Raw genomic sequence first — 19,640 nt, 5'->3', positions numbered from 1 at the left:
CCTCCTGAGACATCTACTGCCCCCCAGCACTGCGTCTCCTGAAGACACCCGCTTTTCCCCTCTACTGTGTCCCTAAAAACTTCAATTGCCCCCCTTGTACTGTTTCTCTGTTTCTCCAGTGTCTAAATATAAAAAATAAAAAAAAACTAGGTTTAGAAGAAGGTGATAGAAGGTTTTTCTTTCTATCAATGGCCCCGGGCCTGAGCTGGATTACTCTTCCTGCTACGAAGGATTGATGATTCACTTGCTTAGTATTAAAATGTATTGATTGTAAGTCGCTTTGGAATAAGGCATCTGCTAAATGCCAAAAATGTAAATGTCAAATGCAAAAGACATTTAATTTCTGTTGGTGTTATTTTGAGGGTGTAGACAGTGATTCAATGTGTTTTGGCAATCCTTTACAATAACAGGAAAACACTGTAGATTAATACAATACACACTGTATACACCTAGCATAATGAACTCAGACATAAGAAAATCAAGATCTTCCACATTTGTTGAACATTCTCCACACGTTGTATTTATACTCAAACCATGTTCAAGTAGACAGACAGTTTTGAGTGGACAGTTTTGTAAATGTTGTAAGTGTTAGGATGAGTGGAAGTGATAGTTCTCTTCATTTCCTTCCTTTCCTTCACATTTTGTACGGTCTGGTTTTCATTGAGTAACAGCTAATACAATTAAATAAACTCTCACTGCAGACACAGTAGGATATTTATAGCTATCAAGGTTATAGAAAATGATCAGACAGACATCTATGAGGATATCAGGCTAGCAAGGTCAGTATTCTCTTTTAAATCTCTTCTTAAAACTCATGTTTATAGACTAGCCTTTAACTGATACTCTACTTTTGTTTTGTTTTGTGCTATATCAATAAAGTGTATTATTCTATTATTATAAGTATAATTATTATAATGAGTATTTTTTGCATATATTGCTTTGTTAAGATAGCAACATAGAGATGGGATAATAGTCCAGTCAATCTAACTCAAAAAAAGGACCAACCCAGGAGAAATTGCAATAGTAATGTTTCATAGTTTTTATTGTTCCTAATACCCTCCTGCATCATATATTAAAAGTCTTACTTGATTAATTTATTGGATCATACTTTTTTCAAGGTCAAAAGAGGTTAAACAATGTTTTAGAGTGACGCCATCTGGGTAAAATGGTGTTAATATTGGAGGGCCTATGTATACCTATCCAACATATTTGGTGTCTTTTCCTATGTTTTGGGGGTCAATCTTTCCAATAAAACACTTTTTCAGAGGATATTCTTAAGTCTTATACCTGTATTAGGGGTACAACTACCCCAACACCCACTTATTTGCCAAATGTGACGCCAGACAATGTTTTCATCAATCAGTTGCCTACATAAACTCTCAGTTTTTTTTACATATTCTGAAGCTACAGATTGTAAGCTTTCAAATGATGTGTCATACATTGAAATCGGACAGAAATTGAAGACGACACAAGTATTTGAATGTTGGTACACCTCAAACACAGAATGGGAGAAAAGTCACAACAAACGCTGCTAACAGCTAGCGGCTAAGAATGGCACATAGCTACGAACATCTAACTGCATTTTTATAACATCACAACATGCTGAGAGAACATCAACATGCTAAAAACACATAACTACACATAATTAGATGATCACACAGTCCTTGCTTTTGAACACGAACAAGTATAGGCCAATGCACACGGCGTGCGATTTGGTCGCACGACAACATTTGATTCTCAATTCACACCACCGAAGTGTGTGGGTGTGAATGGAGAATCGAATGTTGTCGTGCGACAAAATCGCATCACACGCCGTGTGCATTGTCTCATTCAAAACAATGGAATTGAATTCGGCGGTGCGACAAAATCGCCGCCGTGTGCATTGGCCTTATGTTCACAAGTCAAGTCTCCCTTACCAGTAGCCTAAGGCAGAGGAGAACAGTGAATTAAATCCACACGTTATAAGTATTTAGTGATTGTTAAATTTTATTAGGCCTATATTGAGTGGGTACTTTAAAACTTAAAGTTGAGTGTTATGAGAAAAAAAAAAGAAAAAAAAAGATTGTATGCATCACCCGCAGAATTGAACAAGCTTCCATCATTCCACGTATCAAGTTGACAGCAAAGGACCTAACAGATGTCGGACGCATTAACATTGTTCCATATGTACAGAAGTCTGGGGGCCTAGTGTACACACCAAATACGGTGCCCAAAATGCTCGAAGGAAAAGCAGTTGCCAGGGCCATACGAGGTCATTTCCTGGTTGATGGAGCACTGAACACCCTACTGGCAGCGAAAACTTTTCATGTCAAACTGCCTGTCCCAAACAAAGCAAACTATGCTGTGGACTCAGAGGATGTGTCAGAGTTGACTCAAGATGGTACCGTTGCTGATGACAGCGAGGACACAGTTTCTGATCAGCCAGATGGAGAATCCACAGACCATGCCAAAGTACCAGAGGAACTAGCATCACGCTGGGAGGTACCCCGGTGGCCTCCGTGGAGTCATGCCGCTTTCTAGGCATGACCATCTCCCGGGACCTCAAGTGGGAGCGGAACACCGAGGCCCTCACGAAGAAGGCCCAGAAGTGGATATTCTTCCTCCGGCAGCTGAGGAAATTCAGGCTGCCGAGGTCCATGATGGTCCAGTTTTACACGGCCATCATAGAGTCCATCCTCACCCACTCCATCATCACCTGGTTCCCTGCTGCAACGACCAAGGACAAGGCCAAGTTGCAGCGGGTGATACGTTCAGCAGAGAGGGTGATCGGCTGTCCCTTGCCCTCCCTCAACTCCCTGCATGACACCAGGGCTCTGAGGAGGGCAAGGAAGATCATGGCAGACCCCTTCCACCCCGGCCACGGCCTCCTCACCCTGCTTCCCTCTGGAAGAAGGTTGCGGCTGCCTAAGACATTAAAGGCCCGCCACAGGCTCAGTTTCTTCCCCTCAGCCGCCAGGCTGCTAAATGACTCTGGCTTCCCCCTCCCCCCCGCCTCCAAGTCTGCCCAGGACATAACATGCACTGGACCTTGAATAACTCTGCACTGCACTTTATATACAGCACTATTCATGCACTGTCTGTCCTGTGTTGTCCTGTTTTTGCCTGTCTTTGCATTTGTATTTGTACTTGTTTTGTTCATGTATATGTGAAAAAAGCATAAATGCACCTTCTGTAAATGCCAAAGCAAATTCCTACATGTGTCAAGCATAATGGCAATAAACGTTATCTGAATCTGAATCTGAATCTGAAAAAGCAGAAGCCTCAGATCTGTATGACAGTGTTATGGCTGCCACCGCAACCGGGACAAATGCAAGTGCACTACTCCAGATCATAGCTCAGCGTTTGGGGGCAGAGAAGACAACCATGGTAGATGGCCGGCAGCAGCATTGTGGCTACAGTACATGGAGATGATCGACCTAGTCTGTGCATTCATTGGATCGGAGAGAACTGGAAATTGGGATCAGCACCTTGATACCCTGACAGACATGATGCCATTCAAGGCTGCCTCCGGACATAACTTGTATGTAAAATCATTGACCATATACCTCCAGAAAATGCACCAACTAGAAGACACATATCCCCAAGTTTACAAACGATTTCAGGAAGATGGTCTGCAAGTTGTTCGTAGATCAAATGAATACTGGGCCGGACTATCCCCCGACCTTGTAATAGAACAAGCCCTCGTGCGAAGTATGAAAACAACCGAAGGACTGACAGGGAAGGAGTATGTCTGAAACACAACGTTTGGTTTGGGTTCTTTCCAACCCTGCAACATCTGAAATCAACAATGCAATGAAAGAAGTGACAGGGGTAAACTATGAAACTAGTGAACAGCACAAGGACCTTTCTGCATCAAGACAGGCACGAGACAATGCTGACACTATCAAAATACTTCAATTGTTGGAGTCACAAAATCCGTTTGCCGGGTATGAACACCTTCAGCACCTAATCACTGGTTTCCAAATCCACAGTCAAACTGAACAAAGAAGAAGTTGTCCATATTGATCATCAAGTTACAGGTTGTTTGCAACAACATCTTATTCGCGCATGCCATACTTGGCTGTGATACAACATCCAGACTCTTTGGGGTTGGGAAAGGGGTATCTCTGTGTCTGGTTAGCGAAAACGACTCATTCAGAGTACAGGCCAGCATTTTTCAAAAACAATCTGCTACCAAGGAAGAAATTGCTGCTGCAGGGGAAAGGGCAATGAACTAATATACCAATATACTAATACTAATCTACAAAGGTGCCGAAATGGATTCTCTCAATGACCTCAGGCTGAAAAGTTTCTATACTAAAGTGACTGACAGCAAAACGGCTATCCACCCTTGCAACTTGCCACCAACATGGTCGTCTGCCATGCTTCACAGCTTCAGAGTGTACCATCAGGTTCAGGAATGGATGGGAAACTCGCTACCACCAGAGGAATGGGGCTGGAGGATCCAAGACTCATGCCTCATTCCCATCCATTCCGACCAGGACCTTGCTTCTCAATACTTGTTGGAGCTTGTGCGCTGTAATTGCAAGTCAGGTTGTGGCACTATGCGCTGCAAATGCCGTTGTCAAGGACTTGATTGCTCTGTAGCCTGTTCAGAATGCAGAGGTGTATGCGCGAATATGTCGGCACAACATTTGGATGAGGACATGGAGTGAAGGTTACATGTAGGCCTACAGTAAAGGCATATTTCAAGCTTGGTCTAAAAACTGTTTTTAATAGGTTTATATGGTTTATTTCTCATTTAAGGGTTTAATCTGTACTGTATGATATGCAACATGGTTTTGGAAAACATATATATTTGGAAAAACATTAACATTTCTGTATGTTCAGAAATGTCAATGATAATACATGTGTTATAAACTAATTTGATTGACTTTGTTTGAATAAAATAAAATAAAACTATAAAATAAAATAAAATAAAACTATATAATTGTGGGTTAAGGGTACCCCCAAGGGGGGGTAATGGCCATTTTCTCAAAAATAGTTTTTTTTCTCATACTCTGAGCCATAAATCTCCACTTCAGTAGCACTTACATACACCAAACTTTCCAGTTGTATTCCTATCTACATTCCGAGGTCTGCTATAGAGGGGTTTGTTAATATATCATTCATAGCCTGATTTATGTAACATTTACTCCTAAAAACATGGCAAAATGTTATAGAGGACATTGACTCTAATATGACAACAAGATGAAACAAGAATTTTTAACCTGGCTTTATCCAATGTTCAGATTTCTGATTTTGAATGTTATGCAAATTAGCACATATTTCATTAGATAATGCCTAATTTGCATATTTAAACATAATATTTCAGAAAACTTGTAATACAAAGAATGTTAGTCTTAATGTAAGTGATTAACTGGTGAAGTTTCATGGTGATATCTATTAGTTGATTTTTTTATCCTATTAACTGGCTGTGTTGCGCCTGGCACAAAAACCCACATTTTCGACCCCTGAATTTACCTTGATCCAATAAATATTAAGACTAAGACTTTTAATATGTTATTTGGTTGTCCCTAGGGATCACAAAAAAACTTGAATGATTACTATTGCAATTTCCCCTGGGTTAAACCACAGATTGACTGGACTATAATAATAATAATAATATTTTAAGTATTATTATATTAAACGTTGTGGTTGTTGTCGTCGTTATTATGACCACTATTATTATTATTATTATTATCCTATATGTCTAAGCCTACTATGAAAGAAAAACATAAACAAGAGAGTTTTCAGAAACATAGCTTTTTACTTATATTTTTAGCCATAATGTTATCATTGGCCAGAAGGGGAGGCAGCAGCCCGTGGAGGGCTCTGAATCGTCGACCTTCTTTGTCTTCTTGCTTTTCCTTTTGAGCTTAGCCCAGAAAGACAGCTTTGCTTTGGGGGCAGCAGGTGCTGTCATTTCGGGCACAGACTGAGTCCGTCATGTCCATGTTTCCGTGGACATTTTCAAACTAAGAAGAGAATGTCCTGACAGAATTATTATTATTATCATCATCATCATCATCATCATCATCATTGTGAAGTACTTTATTGCAGCATGATACAGTTTATAAATAGGAGTGACTGTCTTTTGTTCTCCAAACATTGAGGAAGGTGAAAGCCGAAAGGCATCTGTTTGGCTGCTGCTGTTATTGTTACATGTAAACAAGTATCAATGATAAAAACAAAACAGACATGAGTCTTTATCTATGCTTTGCACACATCCTTTATTGCAATCAGGATAACAAAGTGTCAACTTTATTGCATTTTAAATATCTAATTAAATGAACTTTTATCTCTTTTGTTCTGATACCGTAAATGACTGGATTCAAAGAAGTAGGAACAAGAAGATACATTAAGCTTGTTAAGACACGCACATCAGGGGGGATAGTACTAACCCTATACCCAGTAAATGCAACCTAAACACTTCCATAGGCAACACAGATGACCATTATATGAGAACTGCAGGTTTGGATGGCTTTTTGGCGTGAATCTCCTGAGGATGACCGAAATATATTGAAAAAAATCAGTATATAAGAAAACGCTATGAAAATACAGTCAATAGTTGGTATACAGAAAGCCACAACCCCTGCTATGTAGTTTCTGAAAACATCACCACATGACACACTAACCACTATTGTATGCTCACAGAAGCAGTGGTAGAGAACATTTGATAAGCAAAATGTGAGCGGTCCAAACAAACCAACCATTGCAACGATAATCATAGTATTTCTAGTAACAAACACAGAAGTAAAAACAAGTGCATTTTTCAGATTCATGTAATCATTGTAGCGTAAAGGGACACAGATGGCTACATAGCGATCTATTGCCATCCCGAGTAAGATTGTGGATTGAAAAGTTCCACAGTAGTGAATGCAAAACATCTGAACGAGACATTCCTCTCGAGAAATAATATTTCTGCTGAATAAGAAGCTGAATAACATCCTTGGTACAAACATAACTGGGAGAGCAATATTAATTAAGAAAATATTAATTCAACTGAAGATACTGCAGGGTGATGTGTTTATAATGATAGTAATTCACATCATTTTCATTGTGATGAGGTAGGACATTTGGACTTTCCTGCTGATCTAAAGCTTTACTGGCTTCTGTTAAACTGCATTTTGAGAGGTGTGGGATCTGTGATGACAATGCTCTCTGTTTGGCAGGATCACAAGGCAATTCCTTGTTTCTGTTGGACTCCCAGGAGGTCTCCTTCACACTTAAATTTTTTTCCCTTGGCAGGGGCCAACATAGGCCCTGTGGTTTCACTCTTGCCCCTCTTTCTCTTCCCAGGGCTGGGTTCAAAGAGGATCTGAACCTTAGTCTTTGAGGGCAAGTTGAGCAAAAGAGGCCTTTGTGGGTTGTTAACTGGAGAAAAGTAGTCCTCAAACGCTCCATCATCTTCATTGGGACAGGAAGAAGCATTCACTGAGTCACTTGAGAGAGCAAAGGACCGTGCGGACAGAGATGCAGAAATACTACAGGCATCTTTATTTGTGGTTGATTTACTTTCTATGGGGGACTGCACTGTATGTTTTTTGTTGACTGATGGTAATCCTTTTGAGAGAGCAAAGGACCGTGCGGACAGAGATGCAGAAATACTACAAGCATCTTTATTTGTGGTTGATTTACTTTCTATGGGGGACTGCACTGTATGTTTTTTGTTGACTGATGGTAATCCTTTTGCTTTGTTACTTCTGCTTGATCGTCTTGAGTTTCCTGGAACAGCCATGTCAAAGGTAAACACACTCTTGCTACCATCAGGACTCTCTGAAGAAATGTGTTTCTTGACTCCAGCTCTTTTGATTTTGGTCAACCTTGGCTTTTTGTCTTGTTTTATGCCTTCGTCTTCAGCTGATAAAGCAGGGAAAGGAATTGGATCTAATGATTTTGGTCTCGACACATCACTGCAAGGTGACAACCACTGGTCGTTCTTGTGCAGGGATTTTCCAGGACAGTTGTCACTAGTGTCTTCTTGTTGCTTCTTTCCATCTTTCTTCTTTGAGCAAGACTGAGCACCAACATATGGGTCATCAGAATCCGTATCTGCATGGACAAAATATGAGAATAAGTGAAGAAATATAGGTTAATTCTAACCAGTCATTTTAATCCATCATCAAACTCATCTCCCATTAGGTAAGTATTACAGATTAGACCAAGAACAATCCAAAGCAGAGAATCAACAAAGGATTCCCAAGTCCTTACCCAGCTGGGAGATGTGTGATGGTGTATTCCCAAGAGAAGGCTCGAGTTCAGGTGATAATCTGGACTCTGCCATCTCTGAAGCTGAGAGAATGCATTGATTAGAGTCACAGCAAGCAAACAGATTTCTCAGCTGAAGCACATACAATTCTATAGCGTTTCCATAGCGTAGTGGTTATCATGTTCGAAACTGGGGCAGAAACACATTTTGGGGGTAGTGGAGGTCTAGTGGATAGTGAGTTGGACTGGTGATCAGAGGGTCATGAGTTCAAATCCCACCTGGGAACACCACCACTAGTGTGCCCTTGAGTAAGGCACTTACCCTAAGTTACTCCAGGGAGACTGTCTCTGAAATCTCTAATTGTAAGTTGCTTTGTATAAAAGTGTCTGCTAAAATGTAAAAGATCTTGCTCATATGGTGGCAGCAGAATGTTTGGAGTGTGTGTCATAACTGTCCTTGCACTTGTTATACATTATCATAACTGTAAATATCAGGTTCAATTGTAACCCTCGGGTCAAGCAATTGGTGATATACAGTATATAAGATATACCTGTGGGAGAGAGGTTCTCCCTTTCCTCTCTCATCTCTTTCAGTCGCTGTGCCATGGTGTCAGACCATTTCAGCAGAGGGCTGTAGACTATTCCATTCTCGTGATCAATGATGAAAGTGGACACATCTGTAACTGTGAACACAGAACATGTTCAAATGAAACCACCTTCAAGCACAAAGCTCTTTTAGACGCCAACTATAGTATTCTTCAGATGAACAGAGGTGTCTTACAAAAAGGTGACGACGGCACTGGATGAAGCTCTTTCATCATCTTGTCCAGTTTTTTCTTCATGCGTGTGTCATTTTCGGGGGTCAGCACAGGGTAGTCTTTTGGCTGCATAGAACGATGCTGGAACAAACAAAAAAACAGTGTTATGTTTGGAATATAATCAAACTTATAAAGACAAGCTTTGACTTTTGAACCATGTCGTTTTGTTTTTTTTGCCAAACACACAACTAGTTGACAATGATTCCACCTTTATCACCAGTGTCTAATGTATTTTCATAGGCCTAAAGACTACTTCTGTATTACCCGGCAGGGTTCGACATTAACGGTTGCCCGATTGCCCGGGGCAAGTAAAACATTTGCCGGGTTTGTTTGCGCGACAGCAACGACGCTGCTGGATCCTGGTAATGCAGGAAGAACAGGACGGCGCAGGCGCCAGACCAGACTAGATGATTGTGAAGATATTATTAAAGCGTACCCCCTGTCCACCTGTCTGTCGATCAGCGCGTACGCTTTAATAATATCTTCACTCCACAATCATCTAGTCTGGTCTGGCGCCTGCGCCGTCCGTTGTTCTTCCTGCACACCGATACACAGATCCAGGATCCAGCAGCGTCGTTGTTGCGCAAACAAACACAGCAAATGTTTTACTGGCCCCGGGCAATCGGGCAAAAGTTAATGTCCAACCCTGCGCTGTCATTGTTTTTGTCTTAAGAATGTTACACATCACTTACTGCCCTTCTCTTGAGCGCAGGACTGGCTTCATCATTGAAGGCAGGATACGGCTCTTCATCCACATGTTCACCGTCATCTTTACATCTGCATACGATGGAAATATGAAGTAAATAAAAAACATTTATTCTCTCCGAAAAGTTTTTTTCTTCTTTTCTTTTTTTAACTGTCAGTGACATCTTCTGGCCGGTATAAGTATTGCAAGGAAATAACAAGTCACCAACTGGGCATGCTGACAAACGAAATACCATTGTTAAACTCCATTGTTGTCATTACCACAATGTTGCACTTAACAGGGCAGAAAAAGCCAAGGTTTACCTGGCCACCCAGAGAACAGATACAAGCCTCACACCAGTCTTCTGGGCTTTATCCCATGTGGCTGGATGGCCGTATTGAAAGACCACATGGGTGACTCGCTTATTTAATCTTTTTGTCACCTGCAATTGTAGAAGGAAGGTCACAGTGTGAAGGACAAGAGTATCATTATTTTTTTTTAAAAATTCAAGGACTTTCAAGACTTAATTCCCTCAAGTTCAAGGACCCAACATGGCATAGTTTGAGACAGATCTAGATGAGAATTGATATAATAGGAACTATCCGCTCACAGACAACAATTAAAAAGAGAGGCTTTTGAATGTGTGAACACAGGTCTCTTGCCTTCTCTACCACAGCACAGCAAAACAATATATTGTGAAATATGTGTATATAAGTTACTGTGTTAAGTTAAGCAATGTGGCTTATCTACTATAATTAGGTTAAACATTTTTAGGTTTTTTGTTTTGTTTTTTGAGAGAGAGAGAGAGAGAGAGAGAGAGAGAGAGAGAGAGAGAGAGAGAGAGAGAGAGAGAGAGAGAGAGAGAGAGAGAGAGAGAGAGAGAGAGAGAGCGAGAGAGAGCGCGGGGAATTCAAGCACTTTCAATGACCCATGTCTATTTTCAAAAACTTTCAAGGCCTTGATTTTCTTTTCTCAAACTCACAAACTTTCATGGATTTCAAGGACCCGTGGGAACCCTGTTTAAAACTCACCTCAGCTCCCATATCGCACAGCTGCTGGATGATGGACTTGGAGTAATTCTCTGTTTTGCTTCTGGACCACACATCAACATAGGCCACAACATCTGCACAAAATACCAATAGCTCACACTCGGATTTAGATGTATAGACAAACAGTTGAGATACCAACGCCACTCTTCTAATTCTAAATGATTTTTAGTAATAGAGTTAGACATCAAATGAAAGCAATGTCTCACATCTGACCCAATGCAGTGTCAGACTACATCAGCATTTTGGCCTACCTTTAAGGATGGCAGCAGAGTTGCTGTTTGTGGTCATCTTATTCACATTCACCTGTAATCATGAACATGACAATAATTAGTGTGCTTGCTACTTCTCCTACATCTTATGCCAAAAATATGACCCAGCTGGTGTATGCGGTGCAGGTTTATGTATGATAAGAAACAGGAAAGTGAGTTATTACTCTGATAACAAACAGGAAAGATTACAGTTGAACAATAGCAATGGAATTTCAAACCCAACAAGAGGGTCCTGGAATGTTGTGAGATTAGCATTGGGATGGATGACATGTTTCTGTACTTCACACAAATGGTGGAATGTTCAAAACTCCACACTTGGCAGTTGGGAATTTCCATTTCAAACCCATTTTCGACAACTTTTAAGGTACACAAAACATACATCTGGGATGTACATACATCTGGGAACATCTGGTTCCCAGGATTACTACGGTGTGACTTTCTAAGCTGTGACATTTATACGTTTTGAGACAGAGCTGGCTGAAGCTGGGCATGCTTTTCTCAAACGACTATTGGTATTGGGACGCATAGGCGACTCCAACACAACACACACATCACGTATACATATCATTTCAACTTTATAACTTCTTTTTAAAAAAAATATATATATATATATATATATATTACCACTTACGTGCACATCTATGGTGACCACACACTCCAAACCAAGTGTAAATGTGCAGAAAACTCGAAGTTATTAACATAACTCTTTAAGGACCCCAATTGAAATAAGCCAGTGGCTTTCTTGGGTTTTTATCCACTTAGTTTGACCTTGTATGTAATATGTACTTTCATGTACCTACTTCTGCAAACATTCTAATAAAGTTTTCAAAAAAACTCGAGCCGAGAGTTGTCGGCCATGTTTTTTGTTTTTGAAAAATATCAGTTGGCGCATGTATGTTAACCCTTAACCGCCCGTTGTCATACTCGATGGGGCGATTACGTGATGGCTGATTCGACACGATTGCACACAGCTAGATATGTAACATCAATTTAGTAACCAATATACATACCTAGGATTATATTTCAGCAAGATTATCTTGCGTTGCAAACGTTGTTCGAGCGATGCGTCAAGAAAGGCAGCTCAACAGCTTGGAACTTCGCTTCCGGCGGGTCTGGGGGCGGGACTTGTAGTCAACCAGACCAGAGATAGGCCGAGCCATTTTAGACAAGGGAATCCACCTGTTACCTATCTGTCACAGAGACTTGTGGGGATTGCCTGAAATACCACTAGTTTATTACCAAAAAATAAAGAAGATTATTTTTCATTGTAATTTGTGGATTACATGATTTCCATGTATACAATGAGCCCGTTCTCCGATTTCTACCTCTCTATGGTGATCCCGGTATCACAACAGAAGGGTTGTTGATTACGAATTAAAGGCTAAAGATGATTTATACCACCACTGTACTCAACAACCCCTCTGTTGTTTTATCTATGTTCTTGTGAGAACGGGAGGACTCAGAGCGCAAGAACGCATTTTGGAACCCAGATACATATGGAAGCATATAGCTGACCTAATTCAAATGTTAATGCAATATGAGATTGCAATTGCTTGTTCCACTTTTGCATGCATTCTTTCAGACAATATTCAAATTCAAATGCAATTCTAATGATTTGCATTTTCATTTTCATGTACCCGATGTGCACATTCGCTGTCAATATTAAAATTATAATGCAAAGCCATTTGACATTTAATTTCCAAAGTCATGCGCTGCTTTGTAGCTGACAAAATTCAAAAGTTCATTCTGATGTGCAAATGACTTTGCAATCCCAAAATAGCATATTCATTTGCCACTTTTGCCTGCGTTATTTGAGTCAATATTCAAATTGTAATGCAATAATGTGATACGCAATTGCATTTACATGTTCTAGGAAACACATCCGCTTTGTAGCTTACAACATTCAAACTCTCTATGCAATTCAGTGATACGCAATTGCATTTACATGTTCTAGGATAGGAAACACATCCGCTTTACAGCTGACAAAATTCAAACTCTCTATGCAATTCAAACGCATCCGGGTACTTTGCTCTCCCGTCATGTCCACGCCCCTTTTTGGGTGGTAGCAGTGGAGAAGTTTGACTGGCAGTCAATGGAAATTTCTGGTCTTTGCTACTTTAATCAGATAAAATAAGAAAACCGTAGTGCTTTTTAGATATTAGGAGCCCAAATCCGATGGCCAGTTAGGCAAACTATTATATAGTGTAACGGACTGTCACTGAGTTCTAGTGGGTTAACGTTACTGTTGCTTTTAGAGTGGTTGTTGTTGGATGACGTTCATCCGGGGGAGGGAGGGTTCTGGGGCGGGGAAACAACTACACCAGTGGTTTCAGACATAATCAGGTTGAGTACATGGGCGTAGCACCACACATGAACTTGGCTTGGGGCTTCCTTTGACAGCCAGGCAGAGAAGCCCCTGTATTGGCCTTGCATATTTGCGGCCCCATCTGTGGAGTTTCCGATGCAGTTCTTCATGTCGATTTTGCAAGAGGTCAACGTCTCTTTGAGCAGTTTAAGAAAGTCCTCACCTGTTGATGATTTGCATTCAACGACTGCCAGTAGCTTCTCATGAACGCTGTCTGTTACATAGCGGACTACAACACTGCACTGATCTTTTGCTGAGATATCTTGTGTCGTATCGATTTTTTTATTTTTTTTTTCCAATGCCGTGTGATCTACCCACACTACCTTTGTGATCGACCGGTCGATCGCGATCGACGTAATGAGCACCCCTGAAGTACATGATATAATAATGAACCTAAAGAATTCTGCCCATGGTCACGATGGTATCAAAACCAGTCTTATTAAAGAAACTGTTGACTATATTATCCATCCCTTAACTCATATCCTTTCTTTATCCCTACAATCTGGCATCGTCCCTCAGGAATTCAAAATCGCCAAAGTTATACCAATCTATAAATCAGGCGACTCAAAGGACTTCGGCAACTACCGTCCTATATCTGTTCTGCCCTGTTTATCAAAAATCCTGGAGAAACTGGTCTACACAAGAATCTCTAAGCACCTAACAGTGAACAACATCCTGTACAACCATCAGTATGGATTCCGTAAGAAATACTCCACTGAGCATGCACTACTGCAACTTGTCAACACTATTTCTACAGCACTGGATGATAAACATTTTGCTCTTGGTGTCTTTCTAGACTTAAGCAAAGCCTTTGATACTGTTAACCACAACATTCTTATCTCCAAGCTTAATAGATATGGTGTGCAAGGTATTGCTCTTAAATGGTTTATCAACTATCTGGATAACAGAGAACAATTTGTTTCCTCCAACGGCTGCTCATCGAAGAAATCAAGAATTCTTTCTGGGGTTCCACAAGGTTCCATCTTGGGCCCGTTACTATTCTTACTTTACATCAATGACTTGTCTATGTCTTGCAAAAACCTTCTCCCCTTATTATTCGCTGACGATACCAACCTTATAGCTGTACATGAAGACTTCAAGTCTTTGATTGAATGTGTAAATGAAGAATTATCAATTGCCTCTAACTGGTTCCAACTGAATAAATTAACCCTCAATGTAAAAAAATGTAATTTCATGATCTTTTGCAACAAAAACAAGTGCTACTCCAAAGATGACGCTAAAATATCAATCAATGGAACCATCATTATTCAAGTTCAACATACTAAATTCCTAGGTGTCATTGTTGACAAAGGTTTAAACTGGAATATTCACATCGATCAGGTCTGCAAGACATCCATGAAGATGCTTGGTATAATGAGAAGGGTCTGCCCCCTGATCCACTCCTCTGCTCATTTAACCTTGTACTATAGCTTCTTATTTCCTTACACCAACTACTGTAATATAGTCTGGGCTGCTACTTATCCTTCATACCTCAACAAATTACTTGTTATCCAGAAGAGGTTCCTTAGGATGATCTCTCACTCTAACAGATTCGAACCATCTGCACCTCTATTTAGGAAATATTCATTATTACCCATCAATAAACTGAATATTTTTCAAACATGCTTATTCATACACAAATTCATCAACAACTAGCAAGATCTTCCTTCTACTTTCCATAGTTTCTTTATTTTCTCATCTGACATACACTCTTATCCAACAAGATTCAATAATGACCTCCACTTACCTTTCTGTCGAACTTCTAGCCACCAATTTAACATTTGTTATAGAGGTCCGAGAATCTGGAACACCTTGAGCTCGCCACTGAGATCAACACCTCGATCGGCTTTCAAAAAGCAACTGAAAAAATATCTAATCTCGTTATAAGCTGTTTACTTTATATTGTAGTGCTTTTCCCGTTGAAAGGTGGGCTAGATGGAAATCTATGTTTATTTTTTTACTAATCTTACTATCCTTGTATTTATTTTCAGTTTTTTTTGTTTGTTTTGTTTTTGTCTTGTGTGTTTGTATGTGCTATCCTACCTTTCTGCCCGATGGATATTATTTTGTTTGTGGTTTCTTTTCTCCTATTGACGTGCAGTAAGTGTCCCTTGATTTTTATTTGAAACAATGATATTGACGTGGAGTGGAACTCTGTACAAGCCTTCTGGGCTTCGTTCCCTCCTTGCACAATTTCTTGTGTGCTAAATAAATAAAATAAAATAAACTAAACAGCACAGACACAACAACAAACCAGGGCCCCAGAAGAAGAAAAAGCCCCAGAGCACAAGTCCGTCCAAGCCAGGCCCCCGGCCGAGGAAGAGTACAGCTCAGCAGGCCATCCTGAGGCAGGCCTTCCTCACCTGCCAGTGGCTCACCAAGGAGGACTGCACACTTTTGCAGGCGCAGACGGGTCTCACCCGCCATTACATAACCCAGTGGTTCAGCGACACGCGCTACCACGTCAAGCAAGGCCTCGAGAGATGGATAAGGGAGGAGGATCGCTGTAAGATTATAGCTGAGGTCAAAGAGAGGCAACAGAGGAAGTCACAATAAAAATCTTCATTCACTGTTCATTCATTGTTTTAATCTTCATTCACTTTATTGCCTCCAGACTCACATGTTCTTTCTCTTTTCTTTATGAATAAACAGTTTTTTCCTTGTTCTGCAACTATTTCTCCTCATTTATATTTTGTGAGCTGCATCATTGTCAACAGATGAACTACACAGATGAAATCATGTATATAAGAGAGTAGGAGATGAATGTAATTAAAAAATGCCATCTTTGTCCATCACACATTATATCATCACTGTGTTTAACATGGTACAATTGATAGAAAAAGAGGATTATATACATCAAACATATTTGTATTCTAATTTGTACAACCAACTTTTCTACATTTTACATTATACACCAGCAGCATAATGTGTTAAGCTTATCATACTCATTGTACATATTATACTCATAGTATTCAAAATATTACTCGAACAGAAGGTTGCCACGATTGGCACAAGTACATGTTGTGATCAGCTCCACATCTTATCTTCTATTCTCATTAGACCTGATGAGTGATTAGCCAATCACAGAGGGTTAGGGTTAGACACTCCCCTAATTCCAGTACTCAATCCGCTTGTTAAGTCTGACGTCACACGTGACGTTTAGGAACTTCCGGGGCCAAACCAGAAATTCTCCGCACCAGAATAACAGTTGTACTAGCGATAACTTACCATTACACTATTATTATACTATCATACTATCTATAACTAGCTAACAATTACAAAGTTAGTCAACAATGGCTGAACCTGTGAACCTTTTCACGATCACGTCTTTCTTTAGTGAGGCACCATTGAGAGTTAAAAAGGGTCTAAATTCGTTCAATTCCAACAAAGTGGTTAGTGTCACGGTTTTCTCAGGGGGTATTATCAAGGGTAGTGTCCAGGCATCCATGAAAAAAAAGATTTACGAGGTTGAGGTGAGTTAAGTTAGCGGTAAGTTAGCTAGTTGAGATGATATGCCATGTTCTGTCTGAGGTGAGTTAAGTTAGCAGTAAGTTAGCTAGTTGAGATGATATGCCATGTTCTGTCTGAGGTGAGTTAAGTTAGCAGTAAGTTAGCTAGTTGAGATGATATGCCATGTTCTGTCTGAGGTGAGTTAAGTTAGCAGTAAGTTAGCTAGTTGAGATGATATGCCATGTTCTGTCTGAGGTGAGTTAAGTTAGCAGTAAGTTATTTATGTAAGGGTGGTTAGGGCTAAAATTGTTTTCAATGCAGGTGCACGTTGAGGGTCAGTCTGTCAGGTACAGCACCTGCGAGTGCCCAATCGGCAGAGACAAGTGCCACCATATGGCTGCTTTGTTGATTTGGGTGGAGAAAAATGTGTCCCGTACCGACGTGGAATGCGTGTGGAAGAGGGCAAAGACACCGAAAACGAATGAAATTGCAGCCAAGAGAGTGTCTGAGATGACTCCATCCACAACACAAGGTTAGTAATTAATTAGCAAGTGGTGCTTACGTTGTTACTAAATCAATACAACACATATTCTCAATTAGTATTACTCATTTCATACTATTATTTCAGCTGGAATCAAAAGACCGGTCACCCAGGAGGACAAGGAATGGGCACTGGCATCCCTGTCCAAACTTGGCCGTTTTACTGGGATGGGGTGGATTTTGAGTCCAGAAATGCCTCAGGTACGACTTATGTCTTTTGTACTTTGATATGCTTTCCATGTTACCAGAAACATCCCAATTACACAATTGAAAGGCGCTATAGAAATTAAAGTTATTATTACACTGAAACCTCATTGACTTACAAGGAAATCATTCTTATTTGTACAAATCTGACACTGTGCTTAACTTTGAATCTAGACTCTCCCTATCAAGACCTTTGATGGGCTTGTGACCAGCCCAGGTTATGCGCAAGCTGAGCACAAGGCTCTTTATGTGCTGTCATCACTTGCAGTTACTGAGGAAGAAAAGCAGCAGATTGAGATAGCCACAGTTGGACAAGCAAAGAATGTGTTATGGTAAGAAATTGCATTAATAAGAACAAAACAAGAAACAAGCCAAATCAATTACTATTAAATGAAACTGCTCAACTTTGCAGACACTTATAGAAATTGTAGCAACTGCTAGCTGCAACAGGTCAGATTGTTTTACATGTAACTGTAATCTTCATAACAGGTCAGCATATCGACTCCCGTAGACATGAAGGATGATGATGATGACCCGGCTCGAAGGAGAGAGATCCGGAGCAAGTACCGAGTCCTCATCAGCACAGTGCAACAAAACCGAGAGGACATTTTGAAACTCGACAACAACAAACTCACTGAGGTTTTGGAGGAGACCAACATACTTTATAAAGAAGTTCGTCAGGCCCCGGAGGCAGTGCTGGATGCCCAGCTCCTCGTTCTGGCAGCAGACCTTGGCAAAGAGAAGGCCAGCCAACTGCCTGCTGGGGGATCTACTTTTGACCCGGCTGCCTTTACTGAGAACCTTCTCTCCTTCATGGGGCTGAATCGATTGGAGGAGGAGGAGGAGGAGGAGGAGGAGGAGGAGGAGGAGGAGGAGGAAGAGAAGGATGGCGCAACCGGCGGCTACCTACCCGCTGACGCCTGGCAGAAATTGGCTAAGAGAGCAGAGTGCTGCTTCAAGACAGCCCCGACCTTCCACTACATGCTGGGCTCGTTCCTGGCAGAGCCGCCGCCACCACGGCAGCGGAGAGAGAGGCAGAGGAAGGTGCCTGGCAAGGACGCCGAGAGGACCATGCCCATGCAGTTGGAGGAACACGAAGAATCCCACCAGGAGGCAACTGAGAAGGAGGTAGAGAGGATTCTGGGATACTTGCGAAGCTACTTTGCTGATGACCCCACCACACCCATCTCATATTATGAGTTTGTCATTGATCCCAACTCGTTCTCGCGGACAGTGGAGAACATTTTCCATACGTCTTTTCTGATCAGGGACGGTTTGGCAAGGATGTACCTGGATAACGACGAGTTGCCTTGTATCGCTCCTAATTTATAATAATAATAATAATTTTGCCATTTAGCAGATGCTTTTATCCAAAGCGACTTACAGGGACATTCCCCCTGGAGTAACTGAGGGCTAAGTGCCTTACTCAAGGGCACACTAGTAGTGGTGTGGCTTCAGGCGGGATTTGAACTCACAACCTTCGGATCACAAGTCCAACTCACTATCCACTAGACCACCGCTACCTCCTCCTGTGGAGGAAGGGGAGGTGGAGGCTGGAGGGTCGTCCAGCCGACAGCAGTGTGTCATCTCCATCAGCCCTAAGAGCTGGAGGGAACTCATTGACGTCTTTGACATAACGGAGCCCTTGATCAATGCTCCAAGCACACAGGCTCAGTCAGATCTGGGTACACCTGCACTAGACAACTAGACACCTGCACTAGACAATTTGCAATCGCCTCACCACATCACATGCATATACCACATGAGTTATTATTGATTGTATTTAGTATTTTACTGCCTTATTGTGTTTATTATTCTTTTATTTCCACTACTTTTGAGAGGGTGCTCGTTTCAAGCATTACATTGTACCGTTTACATCTGTATCCTGTTTCTATGATAAATATACACTGATTTTATTTGATTTAAGTAGTTACATTTCCCTGACCCATCCCTCAATTGTTTACCAAAACAGTTGGCAGGGTGACCACTTTGTTGTTGTTTGAAACAGATTGCCTCATTAAATCTTAAATGTCTAAAAAAAAAAAATATATATATATATATATATATATA

General features: G+C 40.9%; 2 protein-coding genes across 3 annotated transcripts; one reads left to right on the top strand and one right to left on the bottom strand.

The window, feature by feature from the left end:
- Positions 1–6,230: 6,230 nt before the first annotated feature.
- Positions 6,231–10,850, bottom strand: LOC308151536 (olfactory receptor 52J3-like). Of its 2 annotated transcripts, none has more exons than XM_080524429.1 (7): positions 10,725–10,850; positions 10,017–10,135; positions 9,701–9,785; positions 8,972–9,089; positions 8,742–8,873; positions 8,194–8,274; positions 6,231–8,034 (listed from the first exon to the last, which is right to left on the bottom strand). In XM_080524429.1, exon 7 carries the CDS (start codon positions 6,942–6,944, stop codon positions 6,405–6,407), a length of 540 nt encoding a protein of 179 aa, XP_080380555.1. In that variant the 5' UTR covers positions 6,945–8,034; positions 8,194–8,274; positions 8,742–8,873; positions 8,972–9,089; positions 9,701–9,785; positions 10,017–10,135; positions 10,725–10,850; the 3' UTR covers positions 6,231–6,404. The 2 variants fall into 2 exon arrangements, with proteins under 2 accessions (XP_080380555.1, XP_080380554.1); XM_080524428.1 differs by having other exon boundaries at positions 6,960–8,034; positions 10,725–10,844.
- Positions 10,851–18,083: 7,233 nt separating this feature from the next.
- Positions 18,084–19,278, top strand: LOC308150068 (non-structural maintenance of chromosomes element 4 homolog A-like; the record flags this gene model as incomplete). The annotated part of the gene is made up of 2 exons (XM_080522935.1): positions 18,084–18,882; positions 19,088–19,278. 2 exons carry the CDS (start codon positions 18,084–18,086, stop codon positions 19,276–19,278), a joined length of 990 nt encoding a protein of 329 aa, XP_080379061.1.
- Positions 19,279–19,640: the final 362 nt, after the last annotated feature.

This window comes from Nansenia antarctica, assembly GCF_963989245.1.
Source record: "Nansenia antarctica genome assembly, chromosome: 2".
NCBI lineage: Eukaryota > Metazoa > Chordata > Actinopteri > Argentiniformes > Microstomatidae > Nansenia > Nansenia antarctica.
The sequence above is the reverse complement of the archived record's forward strand: the minus strand, read 5'-3'. Positions and strand labels throughout refer to the sequence as shown.